This window comes from Acanthochromis polyacanthus, chromosome 22 (genome assembly GCF_021347895.1).
Source record: "Acanthochromis polyacanthus isolate Apoly-LR-REF ecotype Palm Island chromosome 22, KAUST_Apoly_ChrSc, whole genome shotgun sequence".
In the NCBI taxonomy this organism is placed as follows: Eukaryota; Metazoa; Chordata; class Actinopteri; family Pomacentridae; genus Acanthochromis; species Acanthochromis polyacanthus.
The window spans coordinates 6,347,986-6,368,771 of NC_067134.1; the positions used below are offsets into that span (position 1 = coordinate 6,347,986).

Sequence of the window (20,786 nt, forward strand, 5' to 3'; positions counted from 1 at the left end):
GGGTTGATGTTGGCGCCTCCTGCTGGCTTCTTAGCAACATTACAACTCTTTTCTCTTTTTTTTCTAGAAATTTAATGTTGGTATGTTTTATTTTTCACTAACAGCTGATTTATGATTTGAGACAATTTTATTTTGATCAGGTTTCATTTATGATGTTTCAAGATTGAAGAACTTTATTAATTACCAACACAATTATACAGAGAAAAACGGTGAAATGCACTGAGCTCCTGTTACAGACTGAAAAAACACACAATGCACACACACACACACACACACACACACACACACACACACACACACACACACACACACACACACATATATATATAGTTGTTTTCTTCATGTATTAAGAAGTATTTCATGTATTTCTTGTTTTTTTCTGCATCTATTAAGAAGCATTTCATCACCACAGAAGTCAGAGCAATGGGCCGGTAGTCATTCAGACAGCTGGGCTTTCTAGGGGACTGGAACAATGACGGACTGCTTCAAGCACCTGGGGATGAAGTACTGGGAGAGGACAGGTTGGATGTTTCCGTGAACACCGGTGCTAGCTGGTTGGCACATTTCCCAGTCTGCTGTCTCCAAGGCGTCCTGCAGGACGGCCTCTGATTGGTCAGACCAACACGTCATTTCTCTCTCCTTCAGGGCTGATGGCTTCAGCCGCTGCTTGTACCTGGACAGGTGGAGGATGGAGACCCCGGCCACGATGAGGGCGGCTTCCCTGTGGTTAGCCTGCTAGCTGGAGATAGCCTCATGTAGCTAGGCTAAAGCAGCATCCGTGTCCTCCTGGGGGGAATGAAGACAGCACTGAGGATGATGGAGAAGAATTAATGAGGCAGGTAGAAAGGCCGACATTTGATGGTTAAACGTTCCAGATTGGGTTAGCAGGACTTAGAGAGATAAACTACATTTCTGCACCAGTTGTTGGTCGTCAGACAGACACCTACCTTTAGATGTTCTGTCCATACAGTGGACTGTGAAGAACTCTGCTGGTAGAACACCATGGTCCAGGATGGTGGAGGTCAGCCGTGTCTTTGAGCCAGATGATGTCGTGTATTTTGTGTAGTCTCTTTTCATGACACCGTCTGTGTACATGTCTTAGCTTTACAAACTTACCTCAGAGCTTTTCATAAAAATGTCTCTGCCTTCATATAGATCGTGGTTTTCCATTTGAAATGTGACAATCTTTACTGTGACGTTAAAACCATGAACTTTCTAAGAATAATAATAATAATATTTTTTTACCTCCACAGTGATTATTTTTTATGTACAGTTCTTGTCACATTTTCCATTTTATAACTCATTTAGATTCTCCCATATGTGATGCTTTCATGGGATTCATCAACACGACCCAGTTTGATTCCACCGTTTATTTCCTCGCTCAGAATAGAATCAAAGTTAAAGTCAGAACAATGGAACAAGTCCTTCAGTGTTTCTTCAGGGATGGTTTCAGTGTGACTCCACCAGAATATTACTGTTATTAATTTTTAAAAAAAACGTTCCCTTTTTCACAGCAAAACACTAAATAAATACAACAGGTTTCCACGGCGACACACTTCTTCATCTCTCTGGAAAAGACAGAAAACAGGAAGTTGGTGCAGTTTTTACTCATCCAGGAGTTACGCTGGTTTAAGCTAAGGTTAGGGTCAAGTTTAAATTTAGGTTAGGGTTAGGTTCACATTTAGCTTAGGGTTAGGTTTAAACTTGCATTAAGTTCAGGTTTAGGTTTAAGTCTAAGTTAAGATTTAGGGTTAGGTTTGGGTTGGGTTACAGCTTGATTACCTGTTAAACCATCTCTGGTTAGTTTAGTTTAAAGATGGATTACCTGTTAAACAGTGGCGGCTGGTGAAAAATATTCTAGGTGGGGCTGTCCCACATCAAGTCAGTTTCAGTAAGCATCCCGATACAACTGAACAGAAACGGCAGGATATCAGTGCTCTGAGAAATAATAATTATTTAATGCCAATATTAATAACTTGAGGCATTTTTGCACAAAACATGAACAACATATTGCGTAACCACAATTTTGGCAATAAATGATCTCTACAGCTGAGCTCATGAAACAGTGCATTAGCGTTGAACTGACAACTCAAGTATTATGTTAAGTGTTAAGTATATTAAGAAATTAATACTAGAACAGAAAAATACTGTACAGTAGTTTATGACAAAGATAAATGTTACTAACTGATCAGAACTGCAACAATTAAGTGATTTTTCAGTTAGCAGACAAAGAAAAATACAATCTGCAACAATTTGGATGATTTCAACATTTCAGCGAAGAAGCCAGAAAATGATGAGCAGATTACATAAGAAACACTATTTAGACAAAATATCCACACATTACTCAGTGCAATACATTATGGATGATGTGCTAAAGTCAACTTTATACAAAGAAAAATCTGGTCAAGGGAATAAATGTGTGTGTGTGTGTGTATACAGACAGACAGTACTCTTCTGTTGAAGATTACTTTGCATGAATATGAAACAGGCCTGGACAGAAATGATGGTACCCTTAACTTAATATTTTGTTGTCCAACCTTTTAAACTCGTCACTGCAGTCAGGTGATTTGTGTAACTCTCAGTGAGACTTCTGCACGTGTGGACTCCTGCTGAGCAAACTGCTCCAGCTGTCTCAGGTGTGAAGGCTGTCCTTCTCCAGACTGCATGTTTCAGCTGCTTCCACAGATGTTCAGTAGAATTCAGATCAGGGATCATTGGAGGCCACTTCAGAACAGTTCAGTGTGGAACTGTGTGTCACTCTTCATCTCTTCATCTAGCTGCGTCGCGATGTTAGCCTTGCCTAGCATCGTTAGCTTAACGGTGTTCTCCATATGTGCCCTCCTACTCTCATGTTTCTTTATTTTCTCGGATAAATGTTTCATATCTCTTACTCCTGAAACAGTCCATGCCGTGTCTGTCCCAGCCGTTTTATAGAGCAAACACGGGAAGCAATATAAAGCATTTGCATGACTAGACCCAGCTAGCCAAGCCTTCCTCTTGTACCAATTATGAGAGAAGCCTCTTGTATAAAATTTACCTTTCTTGCTGGTTTGTTGACTTATTTTGATTTTAGGTTGATCTGGGCCTCGCTGTTTTATTTTGAGTTTTTCCACCAATGTTCTCCTTTCAGAAGGATTTAGGAGAACAGATCGTACACTTTCACCGTCTGTGTCGCCATCATTGTTACTGTCACAGTTACCCACCACACTCACACATGCTCACTTGGCTTGGGGCGAAATCGATATCACCCCTCTGGGCATCAGATTCAACGACGCTGATTGGATAAATTTCTGTTGCTATGTCTAATCTCTTGTTGGTCATTGGCTGCTCTGCTAGTTGAGGGGAGATTTCTCCAGCAGCTCAGCAGAGATGAGCAGGAAACTATTTTCCCTGAAAAATCTAATTATTTTGTACATGACGAATTTAAACACATATGGTGCTAAAAATAACTGATTATTGTTTATTTTAAAAAATATTTATTTTAAAAATTAAAAATCAAAAACACGGGGGGGGGGGGGGTGCCCTTAACGCCCTGTATTGGCCAGCCACCACTGCTGTTAAACTATCTCTGGTTAGTTTATTTTAGTTTAGATTAAACCTGGATTACCTGTTAAACCATCTCTGGTTAGTTTAGTTTAGTTTAAAGATGGATTACCTGCTAAACCATCTCTGGTTAGTTTAGATTAAACCTGGATTACCTGTTAAACCATCTCTGGTTAGTTTAGATTAAACCTGGATTACCTGTTAAACCATCTCTGGTTAGTTTAGTTTAGTTTAAAGATGGATTACCTGCTAAACCATCTCTGGTTAGTTTAGATTAAACCTGGATTACCTGTTAAACCATCTCTGGTTAGTTTAGTTTAGTTTAAAGATGGATTACCTGTTAAACCATCTCTGGTTAGTTTAGATTAAACCTGGATTACCTGTTAAACCATCTCTGGTTAGTTTAGATTAAACCTGGATTACCTGTTAAACCATCTCTGGTTAGTTTAGTTTAGTTTAAAGATGGATTACCTGTTAAACCATCTCGTACTGGTTGGCGTTGATGAAGCGAGACAAACAACAGGCCAAAGACATTCCAATGAGCTGAAACAGACACAACAATTTATTATCTACTTTACATTAGTACTTAATATATGATTTAAAATAGCATTTAATATATGATTTAAATCATTATGTAATATCTGGTTTAGTTTCTTTATTCTGCACTCAGCTTTTCCCCTCCAACCCTCTGAACTAACCCTAACACTACTGAATCGTTTCTGTCACGGTTCTTCACTGTGGTTCATTTAAAGTCCTGCAGCTGTGTGGAACCAGAACATCAGGAACTGTAAATGTGTTGGTTCAAACTGTTGGTTTGAACCAGAATCTGTGTGGAGAATGAAGTGATTCTGATGATTTGGATAATTTCATTCTGTTTCTACAGTTTGTGGCTTTTTAAAGAAAACAAGCTTTTAAACACAGCAGTGGACGAAAACAATGAGTAAATCAGTAATGAAAACAGTAAAACAGAGCAGAACTGCAATATACAGAGGAGTACTACAGAATAACAAAGTAGTACTACAATATACAGAGCAGTACTACAGTATACAGAGTAGTACAGTATGCAGAGCAGTACTACAAAATACAGAGCAGTACTACAAAATACAGAGTAGTACTACAGTATACAGAGTAGTACTACAGTAATACCTGAGAGAAGGCGATACCAAACGTGACTCCAGCGATGATTCCCATGTTGCTCTCTGTGAAGGATGTCACCACCTCATAACAACCCTGGAGAAACAACGTCTTCATCACCATCATCATCATCATCATCATCATCATCACCATTATGAGCTTCATCACCATCACATCATCATTTTCACCATTATCATCACCATTATCATCACCATCACCATCATCACCATCAGGGGCGTCGCCAGGAATTTTGGGCCCCATGAAAAAAAATTAAATTGGGCCCCCTCTGTGCTGCTGCGCTACCGTTGTTACCACATCTCTAGGACCTAACTGTCTCATCAAAGCTTTACATGACTCTAATTAAAGGCTTGCAACTGTCTTTCTTCTTGTAGTTCTAGACTAGTACTAGCAAGATTTACTACTGGTGATTTGTACATGCAAATCTGCAAACATCATCCAGTTCACCATTTGATGCAAGATTAACAGCCACCATAAAAATGTACTAAGTGACATCTATTACAGTCTCAATGTTTTTTATTTTAAACCACAGCATGGAAAAATGTCGTAACATTAATGAAAAAAATATATAAAAAATATATGAAAATAAATAAATAAATAAATAAAAACAAACTTAAACATACTGTATATTAACTTCTCAAGTAGAATAACTTAACATAATCATTTCAAAACAATGAAAACAACACCTATAGCTGCACATATATGCCAACAAGAAAAAACATCAAATTAAAAGGTAAACATGTTACAAATAAGAAGAAAGAACTCAAAGAACTCTTTTTGGCTGTTAGCATTATCTGAATAGTCATTGCTCAGCCTGACTAACCAAGAGTCCAGCGCCGAGCCTTCTGGGTAGCAAAGTCATTGATTAAGTCTTTGGAGTCTAGTTTTCTGGCTAACTGACTTTCAATAGACAACATTGCAAGACTGCAAAGTCTGTCCTGACTCATGGTGGACCTCAAATAGTTTTTTTTTTATCAGTTTTAATTTACTGAATGCTCTCTCCACACCAGCAACAGTCACAGGCAATGTGCAAAATATGCGTAAAGCAATGCAGACTTCTCCAAAAATACTTTGTAGTTGCATCTTGTTAATAGCATTCAGGAGACCAAGAGGAGACAGGTTTAGGGGGAAAGTGGCAGCATATACTGAGTTAAGGTGTCTTATTTCATTTTCAAAATCAGACGTGAGATCTCTGGAATACTTTTTGACAAGTGGCTGGCATACAGAAGTGACTTTATCCTCACTGATCTGCCCAACTTTTAAAACAGCAGAGAATTCCTCAACTATTTCTGCAGTGGTGTGGAACCTGGTGTCGAGGTTACTTATGATGCTGTCCATAGCAGTAAAAAACACTGTGTTCCAAAACACTGTTGCTGCACTGTCCTGAGTTGCCTCCTCTTGAGAGGTCTCATCGTGAAATCTCTTTCTTTTCTTTTGCCGACTGTGTTTGTGGGGAATATTCATTTTTTGCATGTGTATTAAACTATCATGTTTTTATTGCTTTTGCATATTACTTATAATCATTTTAATTACTTTTACTTATTACTTATAATCATCATTTTATTACTTTTACTTATAATCATCATTTTAATTACTTTTGCTTAGTAATCATGTTATTACTTTTATTCATTACTTGTAATCATCATTTAATTACTCTTTTACTATTACTGATAATCATTATTAATCTTCGTTTGATCATATTATGTGTTAATCATATATTAATGTGCTTGCAACTTGTATTAACTCTATACTCAAATGTATTAAAGTGCTTATGGGTGCATGTTTGAATTCTCGTTCTGGATGTGCAGGTTGTCACATACGCACAGAAAGGCAGAGGGAGGGTGAAAAGTTCAAACAGCAGCTAGATGCTGGATCTGTGTCTGTGTGTGTATCTGACAGCAGGCCTTTTGCCCTCTGACTGAAATGGTTTGCAGATAGTCTGTGGTTTGTTTCCTCCGGAATTACTGCCAATATCAACAAAAGTATTGTTTGGAGATAAGGGTGCAGGTGTTCGCGTGAGAAAGCTTGGGGGAGGCTGTCTGCCACAGGGGAGGTGCCGGCAAGCCAAGAGTTTTTTGATTAAAATTATTAGGGAGTAAAGATTCGCTCTTTCCTTAATTGTGCAAATACTGGCAGTGGCAAAAAGAGAGATGAGTTAAGGGCCTGAACTGACCTCTGCTCGGAGGGTTTAAGGGGTTCAGTTGTCAGACGGTGGGTTCAGAGGGCTCCTGGGACCTTTCTCAAGTGTTTGTTTGTGTCTGTGCTGTATCGAAAAAAAAAAACACTTTACATCTTGGCATCTGCAGATTTGGCTCCTGGATTCTCTGATGTTTCAATGGTGAGACTTAGATATTTTGAGACCTAGAGCTTAGGATTAAAGTGTTAATGCATAGAGTGATCAGGTTACACAGAGATCTTACGTAGTGGGGCAACTGGCCCCCACTACAAAGCTTAAACAAGAATAAAAGTTAAAACACTGTTGAGAATTAGGATTAATATATTTAGCTTAGTGAGAAAATACTATAGAAGAATCTAAATTAGCAATGTATTAAATTAACCATAAAATGGGAAAGAACATAGGAATCTGATATTAATAAAATAAGATTAAAGTAAATCAATAAAGGGAATGGGATCATTCAAATCTGCCATAAGGTGAGATTAAATTATCAAATTGTTGTTTAAAGTTAAGTTGAATAAAACTGAATCAGTAAATAGTTTAATTCAACACCAAATGGAACAGAAATCTGCAGATCTCAGCAGAACTGAGCTCTTAAAGATCTGTGTAAAGGTCACAGGGGGCGGCCACATACACACACATTCAGAGACACCTCTTGCAGGAGGAAGACGGAGGTGATTGGACAAGACCCAAGACATCCGGAGAGGCTGTCTCAGCGTGGGGCCAATCAGAAGACTGCAATTTCTTAGTTTAAAAACTCATGTATTAGCTCAGAGATTCATTCTTTCTTGTGATCACAGCTGCATGCAGAAAACCATTTGTCTAGCTTTAGCAATTTCTGCTGTCAGCGTCTGACCAAGTTAGAATCTGCGTGCACGTATATCTGTCCATCCTTTGCATTTTTTACTAAATATTCTTAACTGAATATTTTGACTCTGAGTCTTCCTTGCGTCGTGTTTTTCCCTCAGTAGCAGTAACAAAAGAATCCGTTTTCCGACATGTTCTTGGTTAAACTGAGGTGTAACATCCATTTGTGTTGCAATCAGTGTGGCCTCAGACAGCAGTGACTTCCATCCATCTCAAAGAGCCAGCATCTCTTTTGTTAAGGCACTGATATTAGCTACCTCTGAGTCAAGAGAGATTTTTCCAGACTGGAGAACCACATTCCTGTCATCAATGCACTGCAGTACTTTGAGTCAGACAGTGAGTAGGACAATGGCATTGAATGACATGAAGTAGTTCTTCAGACCACTAGCCTCTGATCTGGCCTCACTGGTGAGTCTACATGTTGTGAGTATACTGTCAAGGGCCTCTGTGACAGAAGGAAGGTGTTGTGCTACAGGTTTAACAGCCATGATTCTTGCATTCCAGCGGGTATCTGAGAGGCGATGCAAAGAGCAACCGGTTTTCTCTTAAAAGATGGCCCAGCGTTCTGTGCTGGCACTAAAAAGTGAGTAAAGGCGATTGATGCAGCCAAAAAATGTTGCTACTTCTGGGCTCGTCTATGCAGCATGCACACCTACAAGATTTAAGGTGTGAGAGGCACAGGGGGAAAAGATGATTTTTCTTTAGTATCTGGGCTTGGACTCCCTTGACCCTTCCTGACATGTTTGCCCCGTTGCCATAACCTTGCCCTCTGCAGTCTCCAATGTTCATCCCTTTGTCATCAAGCACATTTTCAATCATTTCTGCTATCTCACTTCCTGTTTTGTTGTGAAAGTCCTTAAATTCTAAGAACCGTTCTGTGATCTCCCAGTCATCTGTTTCTTTGCTATACCTCACATATCTGATGAGCACCACATTCTGCTCAGTGTGGGAAATGTCTGGTGGAGCATCACAGATGACTGAAAAATAAATAGCCTCTTCCCGTTCCTTCAAAATCGTTTTCAAAACTCTTCTACCACATAAATCAATGAATTCATTGTGAATGTCAGAACTCAGATAATGTGTCAGCCTGGTTCCTTTTTTTGGTCCCTGACTTTTTGCAAGTGCTCATTAAGCAGTGGATCATAATGAGACAAAAGCTCTAGTGTGCCTAAGAAATTTCCATTTTGGACATTATCTAGGTCTTTAGTTTTACCCCTGAAAGGTAAATTCCTTGATGCCAAGTGCAGTGTTACATCTAGAATTCTCTGCAAGAGAGCTCTGTTTTTCTCAGTTTCTGTCTGGATCCATTTTTGCAACTGAGAGTCAATCCCACTAACAGCCATTACTGACTGTTGCAAGTTTTTCCATTTCAAATAGCAGTCCCTGTGTGGTGTACTCTTCTCTTGGACAGGGAATTTGTCATACATTCGACGCCATTTTACATCAGACATTTTATATCCACTTTGGCTGTTCAGTGCACTCAGAGAAGGTCTTTTTTGTGAATGTGAGAAAAGCACACATGGGATGCAATACAGTGAATTACAGGATTTGCTGTGAGTTATCCAGTCTCTCTTCACCTTTTCCCTCCTATTAGCTGCCTTACTGTACCATAAGTATTCTGGGAATGGTTTTCCCTCAGAATCCTGTGGCAGTACATCATCATCATCTCGAGTGGACAATGCCCTCACAATAGCTTCTCTGTCTTTGTCAGTTAAATTTGCTGGCCACAAACCTGGGTCAACACTTTCTGCCTTTCCACTACATTCTTCCACCTGTCTCTCTTTCCCTTGTTCTTGTTCTTCTTCCTCTGCTGTGACTGTTGGTTCTATATGAGAGGGCCCTGGCTCTGTAGGAAGTACAAAATGCATGTAATGCATATATACTGTCTGTGATATATACAGTATATATATATTAAAATATTCCACATACCAGTAGATGGCTACAGAGCATTGACACAAATTATTTGCACTTCTGTATCATCACCACTTGATTACATACTTTAAAAACAATGTTTCATTAGTGTGTGTGTGTGTGTTCTGAAGGGAGATAATAATGAAGTCTGTATCTATCTGTCTGCCATTTAATGGCCCTAATGAACATATAAAACTGTATTATTTTAATATTACCTGTAACTTACATGCAGGCTGAGGTAAGATACTCACTATTTCCAACTGTCCATCAGCCAGTACAGACAGAAGGTTATTTGTTTATTCATAAATAATTTCATAATGCTCATGATGTGATAAAAAATAATTTGTTGGAATTTATGTCAGAGTGACGCTAAAGCGGACCAAACCATTTCATGCAGATACAGGGAGGTGGTCAGTCAATATAGATGTTTACTTTTTGTCAATGGATATTCAACTTTTAGTGCAATAAAAACATAGCGAATATGAACTGTATTATATTTGAAACACACAATATTAAAACACTGGGCTTAATATTAAAGTTGCTGTCAGGAGTTTGAATCGCAGCGTCTCCCAAAACACTGTTGGTCCCTCCCTCTGATTTCGCCCCTTTATTTGTGCACGTGCAGTACATGAGAGAAGTGCCCGGAGTGCTGCAGCATCTCGCCTGTTTTGCTGTTTCCCCCTCTTCTACATTTAGTACATTTAGTAAATAATAAAGGAATTACGTTAGAATGCTGTATTGAGTCTAACTTGTCCTAATACCAAAATAACATGAATCTGCTAGGACGAACGAGTAAAGTTTCAATATGTGATTACACTCGTGTATCCCTCTGGATGACGTTGTTTATCAAACTTAGTGCATTTACGCGTGTATATGTGTTACATTGTTTATTTATTTCTAGCTAGAGTTCAGAATTGCATGACTCCTCTGACGAAGAGTATGTCCCAGACGCCCCAACATCTTCCTCCAGAGGTCGGGCATCTAAACGAAGCCGTCAGGCGGGCTATGGAGGCCGTGGTCGGGGAGCGACGCGAGCACCCCGAGCCAAAAAACGTCCTGCAGTCTCTTGGCCTGACAAGCCGTGGGATTGGTAACTTTTCTGGAAGTTGCTGATCCCTGATGCTCTCTCCTCCACAAGCAAAACAAATGTGCGCGCGGTTGCGTAGTGCGTAGCTCGCCCACCTCTGCATGGGCTTGCTTGCTGTGCGCGTAACCGTTGATTGACAGCATGACAAAGCTGAAGCTCGAACTTGATTGGTCGGCAGCGACCGGCGCTTTTTGGAATAACATGGGGGTCTATGAGAGGAAGGCGGAGCTCAGGAATAAATTTTCATATCGCGTTATTCTAACTTTATATTATAGTATCGAACTAGACTAACACATTTAAGCTTTGTTAAAAAATGATACATAAATTGAAAACAAACAGAAACTCCGGACAGCAGCTTTAAGTGTAATAATTAAAACATATTTTTTGGGGGCCCTGTCATCCATGGGCCCTTGGAATTGTCCTAACTTTTCACCCCTATACAGCGCCCCTGATCACCATCATCATCACCATCATCATCACCACAATCATCATCATCACCATCATCACATCACCATCACCACCATCATCACATCACCATCATCATCACCATCATCATCATCACCATCACCACCATCATCACATCACCATCATCATCACCATCACCATCATCGTCACATCACCATCATCATCATGATTATCATCATCATCATCACATCACCATCATCATCACCATCATCATCACCATCATCACATCGCCATCATCATCATCATGATTATCATCATCATCATCACATCACCATCATCATCACATCGCCATCATCATCACCATCATCACATCATCATCATCATCATCATCACATCACCATCATCATCATCACATCACCATCATCATCACATCGCCATCATCACCATCATCATCATCATCATCATCACCATCATCACATCACCATCACCATCATCATCATCACCATCATCATCATCACCATCATCATCATCACATCACCATCACCATCATCACATCACCATCATCGTCACATCACCATCATCGTCATGATTATCATCATCACCATCATCATCACATCGCCATCATCATCATCACCATCATCATCATCATCATCATCATCATCACATCACCATCATCATCATCACCATCATCATCATCATCATCACATCACCATCACCATCACCACCATCATCATCATCATCACATCACCATCATCATCATCATCATCACCATCATCACATCACCATCATCATCATCATCACATCACCATCACCATCATCGTCACATCACCATCATCGTCACATCACCATCATCATCATGATTATCATCATCATCATCATCATCACATCACCATCATCATCACATCGCCATCATCACCATCATCATCATCATCATCATCACCATCATCACATCACCATCACCATCATCATCATCACCATCATCATCATCACCATCACCATCATCACATCACCATCATCGTCACATCACCATCATCGTCATGATTATCATCATCACCATCATCATCACATCGCCATCATCATCATCACCATCATCATCATCATCATCATCATCATCACATCACCATCATCATCATCACCATCATCATCATCATCATCATCACATCACCATCACCATCACCACCATCATCATCATCATCACATCACCATCATCATCATCATCATCACCATCATCACATCACCATCATCATCATCATCACATCACCATCACCATCATCGTCACATCACCATCATCGTCACATCACCATCATCATCATGATTATCATCATCATCATCATCATCACCATCACCATCATCATCATGATTATCATCATCATCATCATCACATCACCATCATCATCACATTGCCATCATCATCACCATCATCATCATCATCATCATCACATCACCATCATCGTCACATCACCATCATCATCATGATTATCATCATCATCATCATCATCACCATCACCATCATCATCATGATTATCATCATCATCATCATCATCACATCACCATCATCATCATCATCACATCACCATCACCATCATCGTCACATCACCATCATCATCATGATTATCATCATCATCATCATCATCACCATCACCATCATCATGATTATCATCATCATCATCATCATCATCATCACATCACCATCATCATCACATCGCCATCATCATCACCATCATCATCATCATCATCATCATCATCATCATCATCGTCACATCACCATCATCATCATCATCATCATCATCACATCACCATCATCATCATCGTCATCATCATCATCACATCACCATCACCATCACATCACCATCACCATCATCGTCACATCACCATCATCATCATCATGATTATCATCATCATCACCATCACATCACCATCATTATCATCATCATCATCAATATCATCATCGTCACATCACCATCATCATCATCATCATCATCATCATCATCACATCACCATCACCATCATCATCATCATCACATCACCATCACCATCATCATCATCATCATCGTCATCATCATCATCATTTTCATCATCATCGTCATCATGATCATCGTCCATCAAATATTCTAGTTTCACATCTTAGTAAAGTATCAGCTGCTAATGATTCCCTTTGACTTGAAGATCAGCTGGTGTAGAAGGTACCAGACCGTGTTTAGCCTGGTTAAATAAAGGTTCAATACTAAAATAAAATAAAACCCAGCAGCAGCAGGTGGCGCTGTGGGAACATCTGGAATAGAGTGCCTGTATAACCAGAGTGGCGACATGACGGGTCCAAAAAATTTTGGTCATGTGATGTATAGGAGCCATTTTGTTTCCAATTCATGAACGCCGGGTTTTCCTTTTAACGTTGTTTACACCGCAGAGAGTAATTCTAGGTCTTTTTTGGCTTCATAAATACCTGAAAAATGACGGGCTGTTGTGCCTTTGGGTGCACAAATCGATCAGAGAAGGGATTCCACATGTTTAGATTTCCCAGTAATAGTGAAAGAAGGAAACTGTGAAAATAAAGTCTGGAGAGTGGGATGGAAACCGACTTCATGGTTTTTGTGCCAGGTTAGTCCCATGTATGTACTTTCATGTTATGATGTATGGGTGAATGACAGATAGAAAAGTTTGATGTGATTTTAGGCAGTTGTGGTTATTTTGACTTTGACCATTTTCATGCATGGAGATTCATGAAATACGGGCCGCTGAAGTTTAACGGGGTAACCCGTTAAACTTCAGCGGCCCGTATGTGCAAACTTATTTTGCTAAATTGACCGAAGCTGCAAACTCGATGATAGAAACATTATACACCCATGCAAAGCTTAGATTCTCATGAATCCGCCGGTATAAACCACTTTCAGATGTGATTACCACAGCGGGTAATATAAACACATTTGTCCAACAAACAGCAAATAACCTAAACAGCACAACTCACCTTTGAAGGCTCAAAACTAGTCACAGATGAAAATATTCCACTAAAAACGGCCATAATCCAACCTTGAACATCCAGACAAAACAAGCCAGTAAAATATTTTGTCCAAAACATGTCTTGAAATCAGTAAACAATCCATAGTTTTCGTGAATGTGCACCTCGCGCTGCGAGTCCCATATTGAGTGAATGGAAACAAAATGGCGTCAAATCCCCAGTTGTCGCTACTCTGGTTATACAGGCACTCTAATCTGGACTTGATCTAGACAATCATTTTAATTCAGTTTCTATCAACATATATTAATTTTGGAGAACCATCTCAGTCAACTTGTCGGCTTTGGAGTTCGTGAAAAATAAAAAAAACAACTTTTAAACCTCTTTAAGCAAATTTTTAGTTTACAAAAAAGTTAATATTACCAGAGCTGCTCTGATGTGATGGTTTCATTGTGACTCCAGCAGCAGAGGTTAATGTTGGTTGTGTTGCTGACCTGTTTGTGGACTTTGCGTCCCGCCACAGTGGTGTTCTTCAGGTCAGTTCCACTGCAGTCGGAGAATGTCACACAGCAGCTGGCAGGGATCCCTCCGACGGAGAAATAAACACTGCTGAACCAGCTGGTATAGTTATAAACTCCACAGCAGTGCAGCTGAAGAGGAAACAGGCTGAATAAATGGGTTCTGTTCAACAATCACACACAGATGTTAGAACATCATCAGCATAGAAAGAACCACAGTCTTTGTTTTCAAGAACATTCTATAGAACTTCAAGGTCTGACTTCACCTGATGACCTCAACAGGTGATTAAAACACTCTGGTTTTATGTATTTATTGAAGCCAATCACAGTCGTTGTGGGCGGTGCTAAGTGAAGGATGCAGGTTTAAAAGTACTGCATTTAAAAAAACAACCAAAACTACCAAAAGACAAACCTTTGGTGCGTTTATTAATAGTTTAGTACATTTTTAGCCCCCTACAGGTGATTATAAGCAGTTAGACGTAAATGGTTTATAAAGAAACAATACTTCAAAGTTTACATCCACATTATTTTCAACATCTGAGTTAGCTTCTTGGTCATTTTTAATTACTTTGACATTCAGTCTGTCAATCTTTGAGTGAAGTCAATGGAAGACAGTTCTGCTGGTTCATGTCCAAATAAAAACCATGTGATTTATTAACATGAGAACTAAAAGTATGAAGGAATAAGAACAGAACCATGAGAACCAAATGAACATATGATATGAACAAAAACACTTGCGACACCGGTGTGATACGATCAGAACTGTAAATACAGAAGGTCCTCATTTTGGTGGTTTTACAGTCACTGACTGACAGCGTTCAGTTCATTAACAAGCAGGATGTCATTAAGTTATTAAAAATTAGAATCATGAATGACTGAATAAAACTCTGCATAAGTAGAAGAGCAAACATATGAACAATATCAGCAAACAAAACACACCGAGTATTTATTTTATCTGTTTAGAAGTAAATGATCAAAGAGGTGAAACATCAGTCTGTGAGAAGCTGCTGCGCTTTAACCTGAATGTTGTTGAGGATTTATCATGAATCTGACTTTAAACTGAATGTTGAGGATTTATCATGAATCTGACTTTAAACTGAATGTTGAGGATTTATCACGAATCTGACTTTAAACTGAATGTTGAGGATTTATCATGAATCTGACTTTAAACTGAATGTTGAGGATTTATCATGAATCTGACTTTAAACTGAATGTTGAGGATTTATCACGAATCTGACTTTAAACTGAATGTTGAGGATTTATCATGAATCTGACTTTAAACTGAATGTTGAGGATTTATCATGAATCTGACTTTAAACTGAATGTTGAGGATTTATCATGAATCTGACTTTAAACTGAATGTTGAGGATTTATCATGAATCTGACTTTAAACTGAATGTTGAGGATTTATCATGAATCTGACTTTAAACTGAATGTTGAGGATTTATCACGAATCTGACTTTAAACTGAATGTTGTTGAGGATTTATCATGAATCTGACTTTAAACTGAATGTTGAGGATTTATCATGAATCTGACTTTAAACTGAATGTTGAGGATTTATCATGAATCTGACTTTAAACTGAATGTTGAGGATTTATCACGAATCTGACTTTAAACTGAATGTTGTTGAGGATTTATCATGAATCTGACTTTAAACTGAATGTTGAGGATTTATCATGAATCTGACTTTAAACTGAATGTTGAGGATTTATCATGAATCTGACTTTAAACTGAATGTTGTTGAGGATTTATCATGAATCTGACTTTAAACTGAATGTTGAGGATTTATCATGAATCTGACTTTAAACTGAATGTTGTTGAGGATTTATCATGAATCTGACTTTAAACTGAATGTTGAGGATTTATCACGAATCTGACTTTAAACTGAATGTTGTTGAGGATTTATCATGAATCTGACTTTAAACTGAATGTTGTTGAGGATTTATCAGGACTCTTCAACTATTTCTAGCCTCTGTAATGAAACAGAGTCTCTAATGAAGAACTATTAGCTGTTAATCTGAGACTCACTTTGCGCTGGACGCCGTCTACAGCCAGACTTCTGTCGTCTCGTCCATCGTATCTCATCACTGCCTCACCGAACGAGCTCAGGAATGTTCCTTTGATCTGAACAAAAGAACCCATCAGAACCAACAGAAACCATCAGAACTAACAGGAACCATCAAAACCAACAGAACCCATCAGAATCCATCAGAATCCATCAGAACAAACAGGAACCCATCCGAACCAACATAAACCCATCAGAACCAACAGGACCTGTCAGAACCAACAGAAACCCATCAGAACCAACAGGAACCATCAGAACCAACAGAAACCCAACAGAACCAACAGAAACCCGTCAGAACCAACAGAACCCATCAGAACTAACAGGACCTGTCAGAACCAACAGGAACCATCAGAATCAACAGAACCTGTCAGAACCAACAGAATCCATTAGAACCAACAGCTGATCCGATGCAAACTCTGGAGTTTTTCTGACCTCGTGACGAAAGACGAATCCAGAGATTCCAGCGATGAGTTCCGTCACGAAGACCAGCGACAGGAAGATGGCATACTGAAGAGGGGTCAGCAGGAAAGAAACAGAAGGTTTTACTGAAGGACAACCTCCGGTCATTGTTCCACCTTCATCTGTGGTCAGTAGAGCTGAAGATCGAAAATTTTACCCACTAAAGAACCAGCTCTGGCTCTGAAGCTCTTTGGTTCTGGTCCTAGAACATTGGTGGAACTTTTTTGGTTTTGGTTGAATGTTGAATATGTTGTGGTTGAAGTCATTGAGGCAGTCTAGAGGACTAGACCTAGACCTGGACCAGAACCAAGAGTCTCAACACAGAACAGACTGATGCAGAACAACTAACAGCATCTCGTCACTGTGCTGACAGGAAGCAGAACCCAGAAAGAGACTCAGGCCTACCAGCCTCAGCATCCAGGGGCGCCCCCTGCAGGCGGCGAAGCAGCCAAACAGCCCGAACAGCACGATGGCGGCTCCGGTACCACTGAGGATTAGGGGAGCGTTGGACGGACCACTGGAGATCAGCAGAGTGTACGGACCCAGCATGAACTTCCACCATAGTCCCACTGACAGCAGGACCACACCTGTCACCTGAGGGGGCGGAGCCACAGGCCAGGTCAGGAAGGAATGCAGGAGGGTTATTAAAAACTAAATATAGTTCATCAATTTATTCTCTGGAACCTTCTGCAGTGATGTGAACACATGAACATGGAGGGAACAGCAGCAGCTCTGTTCAGTGTCACATAAATATCTGTTTATTTACTAATTTCACCTTCATTTCACCCTTATTTGACCTTTACCTGACCTTTATTTAACTAGGTAAATACTGGTTATCAATGAAAACACTGACCTAATCCAGAGGAACCATATCAGTTGTTCTGACCCAATAACAGACCATCGGGTTCACAGGTTCGTTAAAAATCAGCCTCATTATTAATTAGTGTGAACGATATGTTCCATGTTGTAAGTGTGCTAACTGATGTGATAAAAACGAACCTCTAACTGGTCTGAACCAGAGGGAGGAGTTCAGTGATTCAGCTCTACATGACTCCAACAGCAAAGTGACAAAATGACAAACACACGACAACAGAAGCTCAAAGCAACAAACTGTGAGTTCAGACTCAGGAAAGCAGTCAGAAGAACAGGAGTGGGTAGAGAAAAGAAGAACCAGAAACAACCCAAACCGCCGATCCTAACCCTAACCCCAATCACAAACCCAAATACTTCAACACAAAGCAACACAGCAACAACACAATCAGGAACTGAGTCTGGTTCACACCTGGACAGGTAACAGACGGAGGCAACAACCAAAGTCACAACTAGAGACGAGTCAACAGTCGTACTCGTGGTGGTAGGGTTAGTAAACAACAACCAGAACACAAACTGGGTTAGTAAACAACAACCAGAACTAGTAGCAATGAGCTAGTTAAGGACAGGACTAGTAATGATGATAACTAGTGAAGGACAGGACTAGTAGTGATGTAACTAGTTAAACACAGGACTAGTTAAAGACAGGACTAGTAGTGATGACAGCTAGTTAAAGACAGGACTCGTAGTGATGATAGCTAGTTAAAACATTGCTAGAATTAAGGGGTTTCTGTCTAAACAAGACATGAAAAAACAATATTCATGCATTAATTTTCAGTAGGTTAGACTATTGCAATGACATCTTCACATGTCTTAACAAAAAATCAATCAGGCAGCTGCAGCTGATCCAGAATGCTGCCATCGCGGTCCTTACCAACACTAGGAAACTGGACCATATTACACCAGTCCTTAAATCCCTGCACTGGCTTCCTGTGAGTCAAAGGATTGACTTCAAATCTCACTGCTTGTTTATAAAGCACTGAATGGTCTTGGACCACAGTATATGCTCGATCTTCTAGTTCCCTTCAAAGCATCCAGACCCCTTAGGTCATCTGGAACTGGTTTGTTGTGTGTCCCAAGAACAAGAACCAAGCAAGGTGAGGCAGCATTTAGTTACTATGCTGAACTAGTTAAAGACCTGACCAGTAGTGATGATAGCCAGATAAAAACAGGAATAGCTAAAACATGACTATTTAAAACATGACCAGTTAAACAGGACTAGTAAAAACCAACCCCCAGCAGCGTCACTGTGAGTTCAGGTCTTCATTATCGTCTTGGTGTCGGAGCTTCTCTCCTCATTCCTCAGACTCCAGATAATTACTGAACGTCTGACCTCTAACCGGTAAACCAATAAACTCTCCGTTTAATTTAACTCAACAACTGGGCTGATCTGGTTTGAACCAGCAGAAAACAGGAACTTTACAGAAACATGTCTAAAACATGAACAATGGTTTAAGTGAAATCTGAGCTGTGAGCTAAAAAATAAGGAGTCAGCAGCAGAGAAGGAAAATCAGAAGATGGACCAGAAGATGAACCAGGTCCTCAGCCAGAATATGAAGAAACACAGCAGACAAATAAAGTTCTCACCCAGAAGATGAAGGAGTACAGCAGCAGCAGCGTCTTCAGGCAGAAGATCAGAGGTTTGGTTTCCATCCTCCTGGGAGCCATGATCCTGAGACTGAGCTGAAGCTGGACTGAGCTACTTTTAAGAGGAGATCAGAGGAGAACACAGCGCCCCCTGCTGTTGGAGGACTATAATACTACAATTTTACCACTATACTGTAGTATTATTGTACTGCTGCTGGAGTACTATATTACTGTAGTACTAATATATTACCTTATTCTATTATATTACTGTAGTACTATAATAAAGAACTGCATGTTATTAATCTTTAATTGAGGATTCCTTAACCTAACCCTGGGCTTGTTTTCAGCTCTGTACTGGTTCTACTGGATTTAATTGGTTTCTATACTGGTTTAACTGGATTTAACTGGTCTCAATTATTCTGTGAACAGTTGCTTGATGATTTATGTTAAAAGACGTAAAAATCTGGAACCACCATGTTTCCTCAGATGTTAAACTGAACTAATGTTCTCTCCTCATCATGGAGATGTTTTTCTATCTCCATGTTTCCTCTCTACTCTCCTGCATATCTCCAGATGTTCCACCATGCTGAATGGATCACCAGATGTTCCACCATGCTGAATGGATCTCCAGATGTTTATGTTGTTGCTTTTCAGCAGATTCCAGAGGATTCATGGAGAAACCGTCAGATTCTTCCAGTTTTAACAGTTTTTGGTTGATTAATGGTGCCATTTAAGTGTTTTTCTTTAAAAATTGTTTGGTATTCTTTGCTGTTAATCTGTGAAACCTCCCTGTGAAGGAGTATTTGTGCTGCTTTTGAACTGATTTACTTCATAATCGTCTAAGTTCCAGTCTAAACCTCCCTCAGATGTGTCAGGGGTTCTCCGTATTAAATGAAGCTCACATGCACATAGGAGATGTTTGCAGTGATGTTCACAGCTTCATGCTAACTGTGAATCCAGTGTGAAGAATGTCAGTCACATGGTGGGTTCTCATTTAACCTCCAGGCAGCACAGAGCTGAGCTTCAGTCAGGAACATCTCAGACCTTCATGTTCCTTCTCATAGAAACCATCTAACCCAAACTTCATGTAAAGTGTCATGTTCATGTTAAACGGACTTCTTTATCAGCCGGTTAAAAACACCGGCCAATCAGGAGGCTTCCAGGAGTCGACCAATCAGACGAGAGGGGGCTT

General features: G+C 39.8%; 1 protein-coding gene across 15 annotated transcripts; it reads right to left on the minus strand.

Annotated features, from left to right (window-relative positions):
- Positions 1 to 1,355: 1,355 nt before the first annotated feature.
- On the minus strand, positions 1,356 to 20,766 carry LOC110969899 (tetraspanin-7-like). 15 transcript variants are annotated; one of them, XR_007939424.1, is made up of 10 exons: positions 19,595 to 20,766; positions 17,543 to 17,731; positions 17,111 to 17,185; positions 16,642 to 16,737; positions 14,589 to 14,744; positions 4,690 to 4,773; positions 3,967 to 4,086; positions 3,833 to 3,880; positions 3,742 to 3,789; positions 3,618 to 3,655 (listed from the first exon to the last, which is right to left on the minus strand). XR_007939424.1 is itself a non-coding variant. In XM_051943249.1 (8 exons), the coding sequence occupies exons 1-8, from the start codon at positions 19,673 to 19,675 to the stop codon at positions 1,561 to 1,563; spliced, it is 744 nt and encodes a 247-aa protein (XP_051799209.1). In that variant the 5' UTR covers positions 19,676 to 20,766; the 3' UTR covers positions 1,356 to 1,560. The 15 variants fall into 15 exon arrangements, 2 of the variants coding, with proteins under 2 accessions (XP_051799209.1, XP_022075769.1); XR_007939426.1 differs by having other exon boundaries at positions 3,699 to 3,789; XR_007939422.1 differs by lacking the exons at positions 3,618 to 3,655; positions 3,742 to 3,789; positions 3,833 to 3,880 and adding exons at positions 1,356 to 1,568; positions 1,826 to 1,909 and having other exon boundaries at positions 4,015 to 4,086.
- Between the last annotated feature and the right edge of the window lie 20 nt (positions 20,767 to 20,786).

Excerpts from the sequence above, each read along its gene's own strand:
- LOC110969899 (XM_022220077.2), bottom strand. The coding sequence starts at position 19,675 with ATGGCTCCCAGGAGGATGGAAACCAAACCTCTGATCTTCTGCCTGAAG. Across the intron at positions 17,732-19,594 it reads TGTACTCCTTCATCTTCTGG|GTGACAGGTGTGGTCCTGCT; the intron begins GTGAGAACTTTA and ends CCGCCCCCTCAG. Across the intron at positions 14,745-16,641 it reads TAGACGGCGTCCAGCGCAAA|CTGCACTGCTGTGGAGTTTA; the intron begins GTGAGTCTCAGA and ends TTTCCTCTTCAG.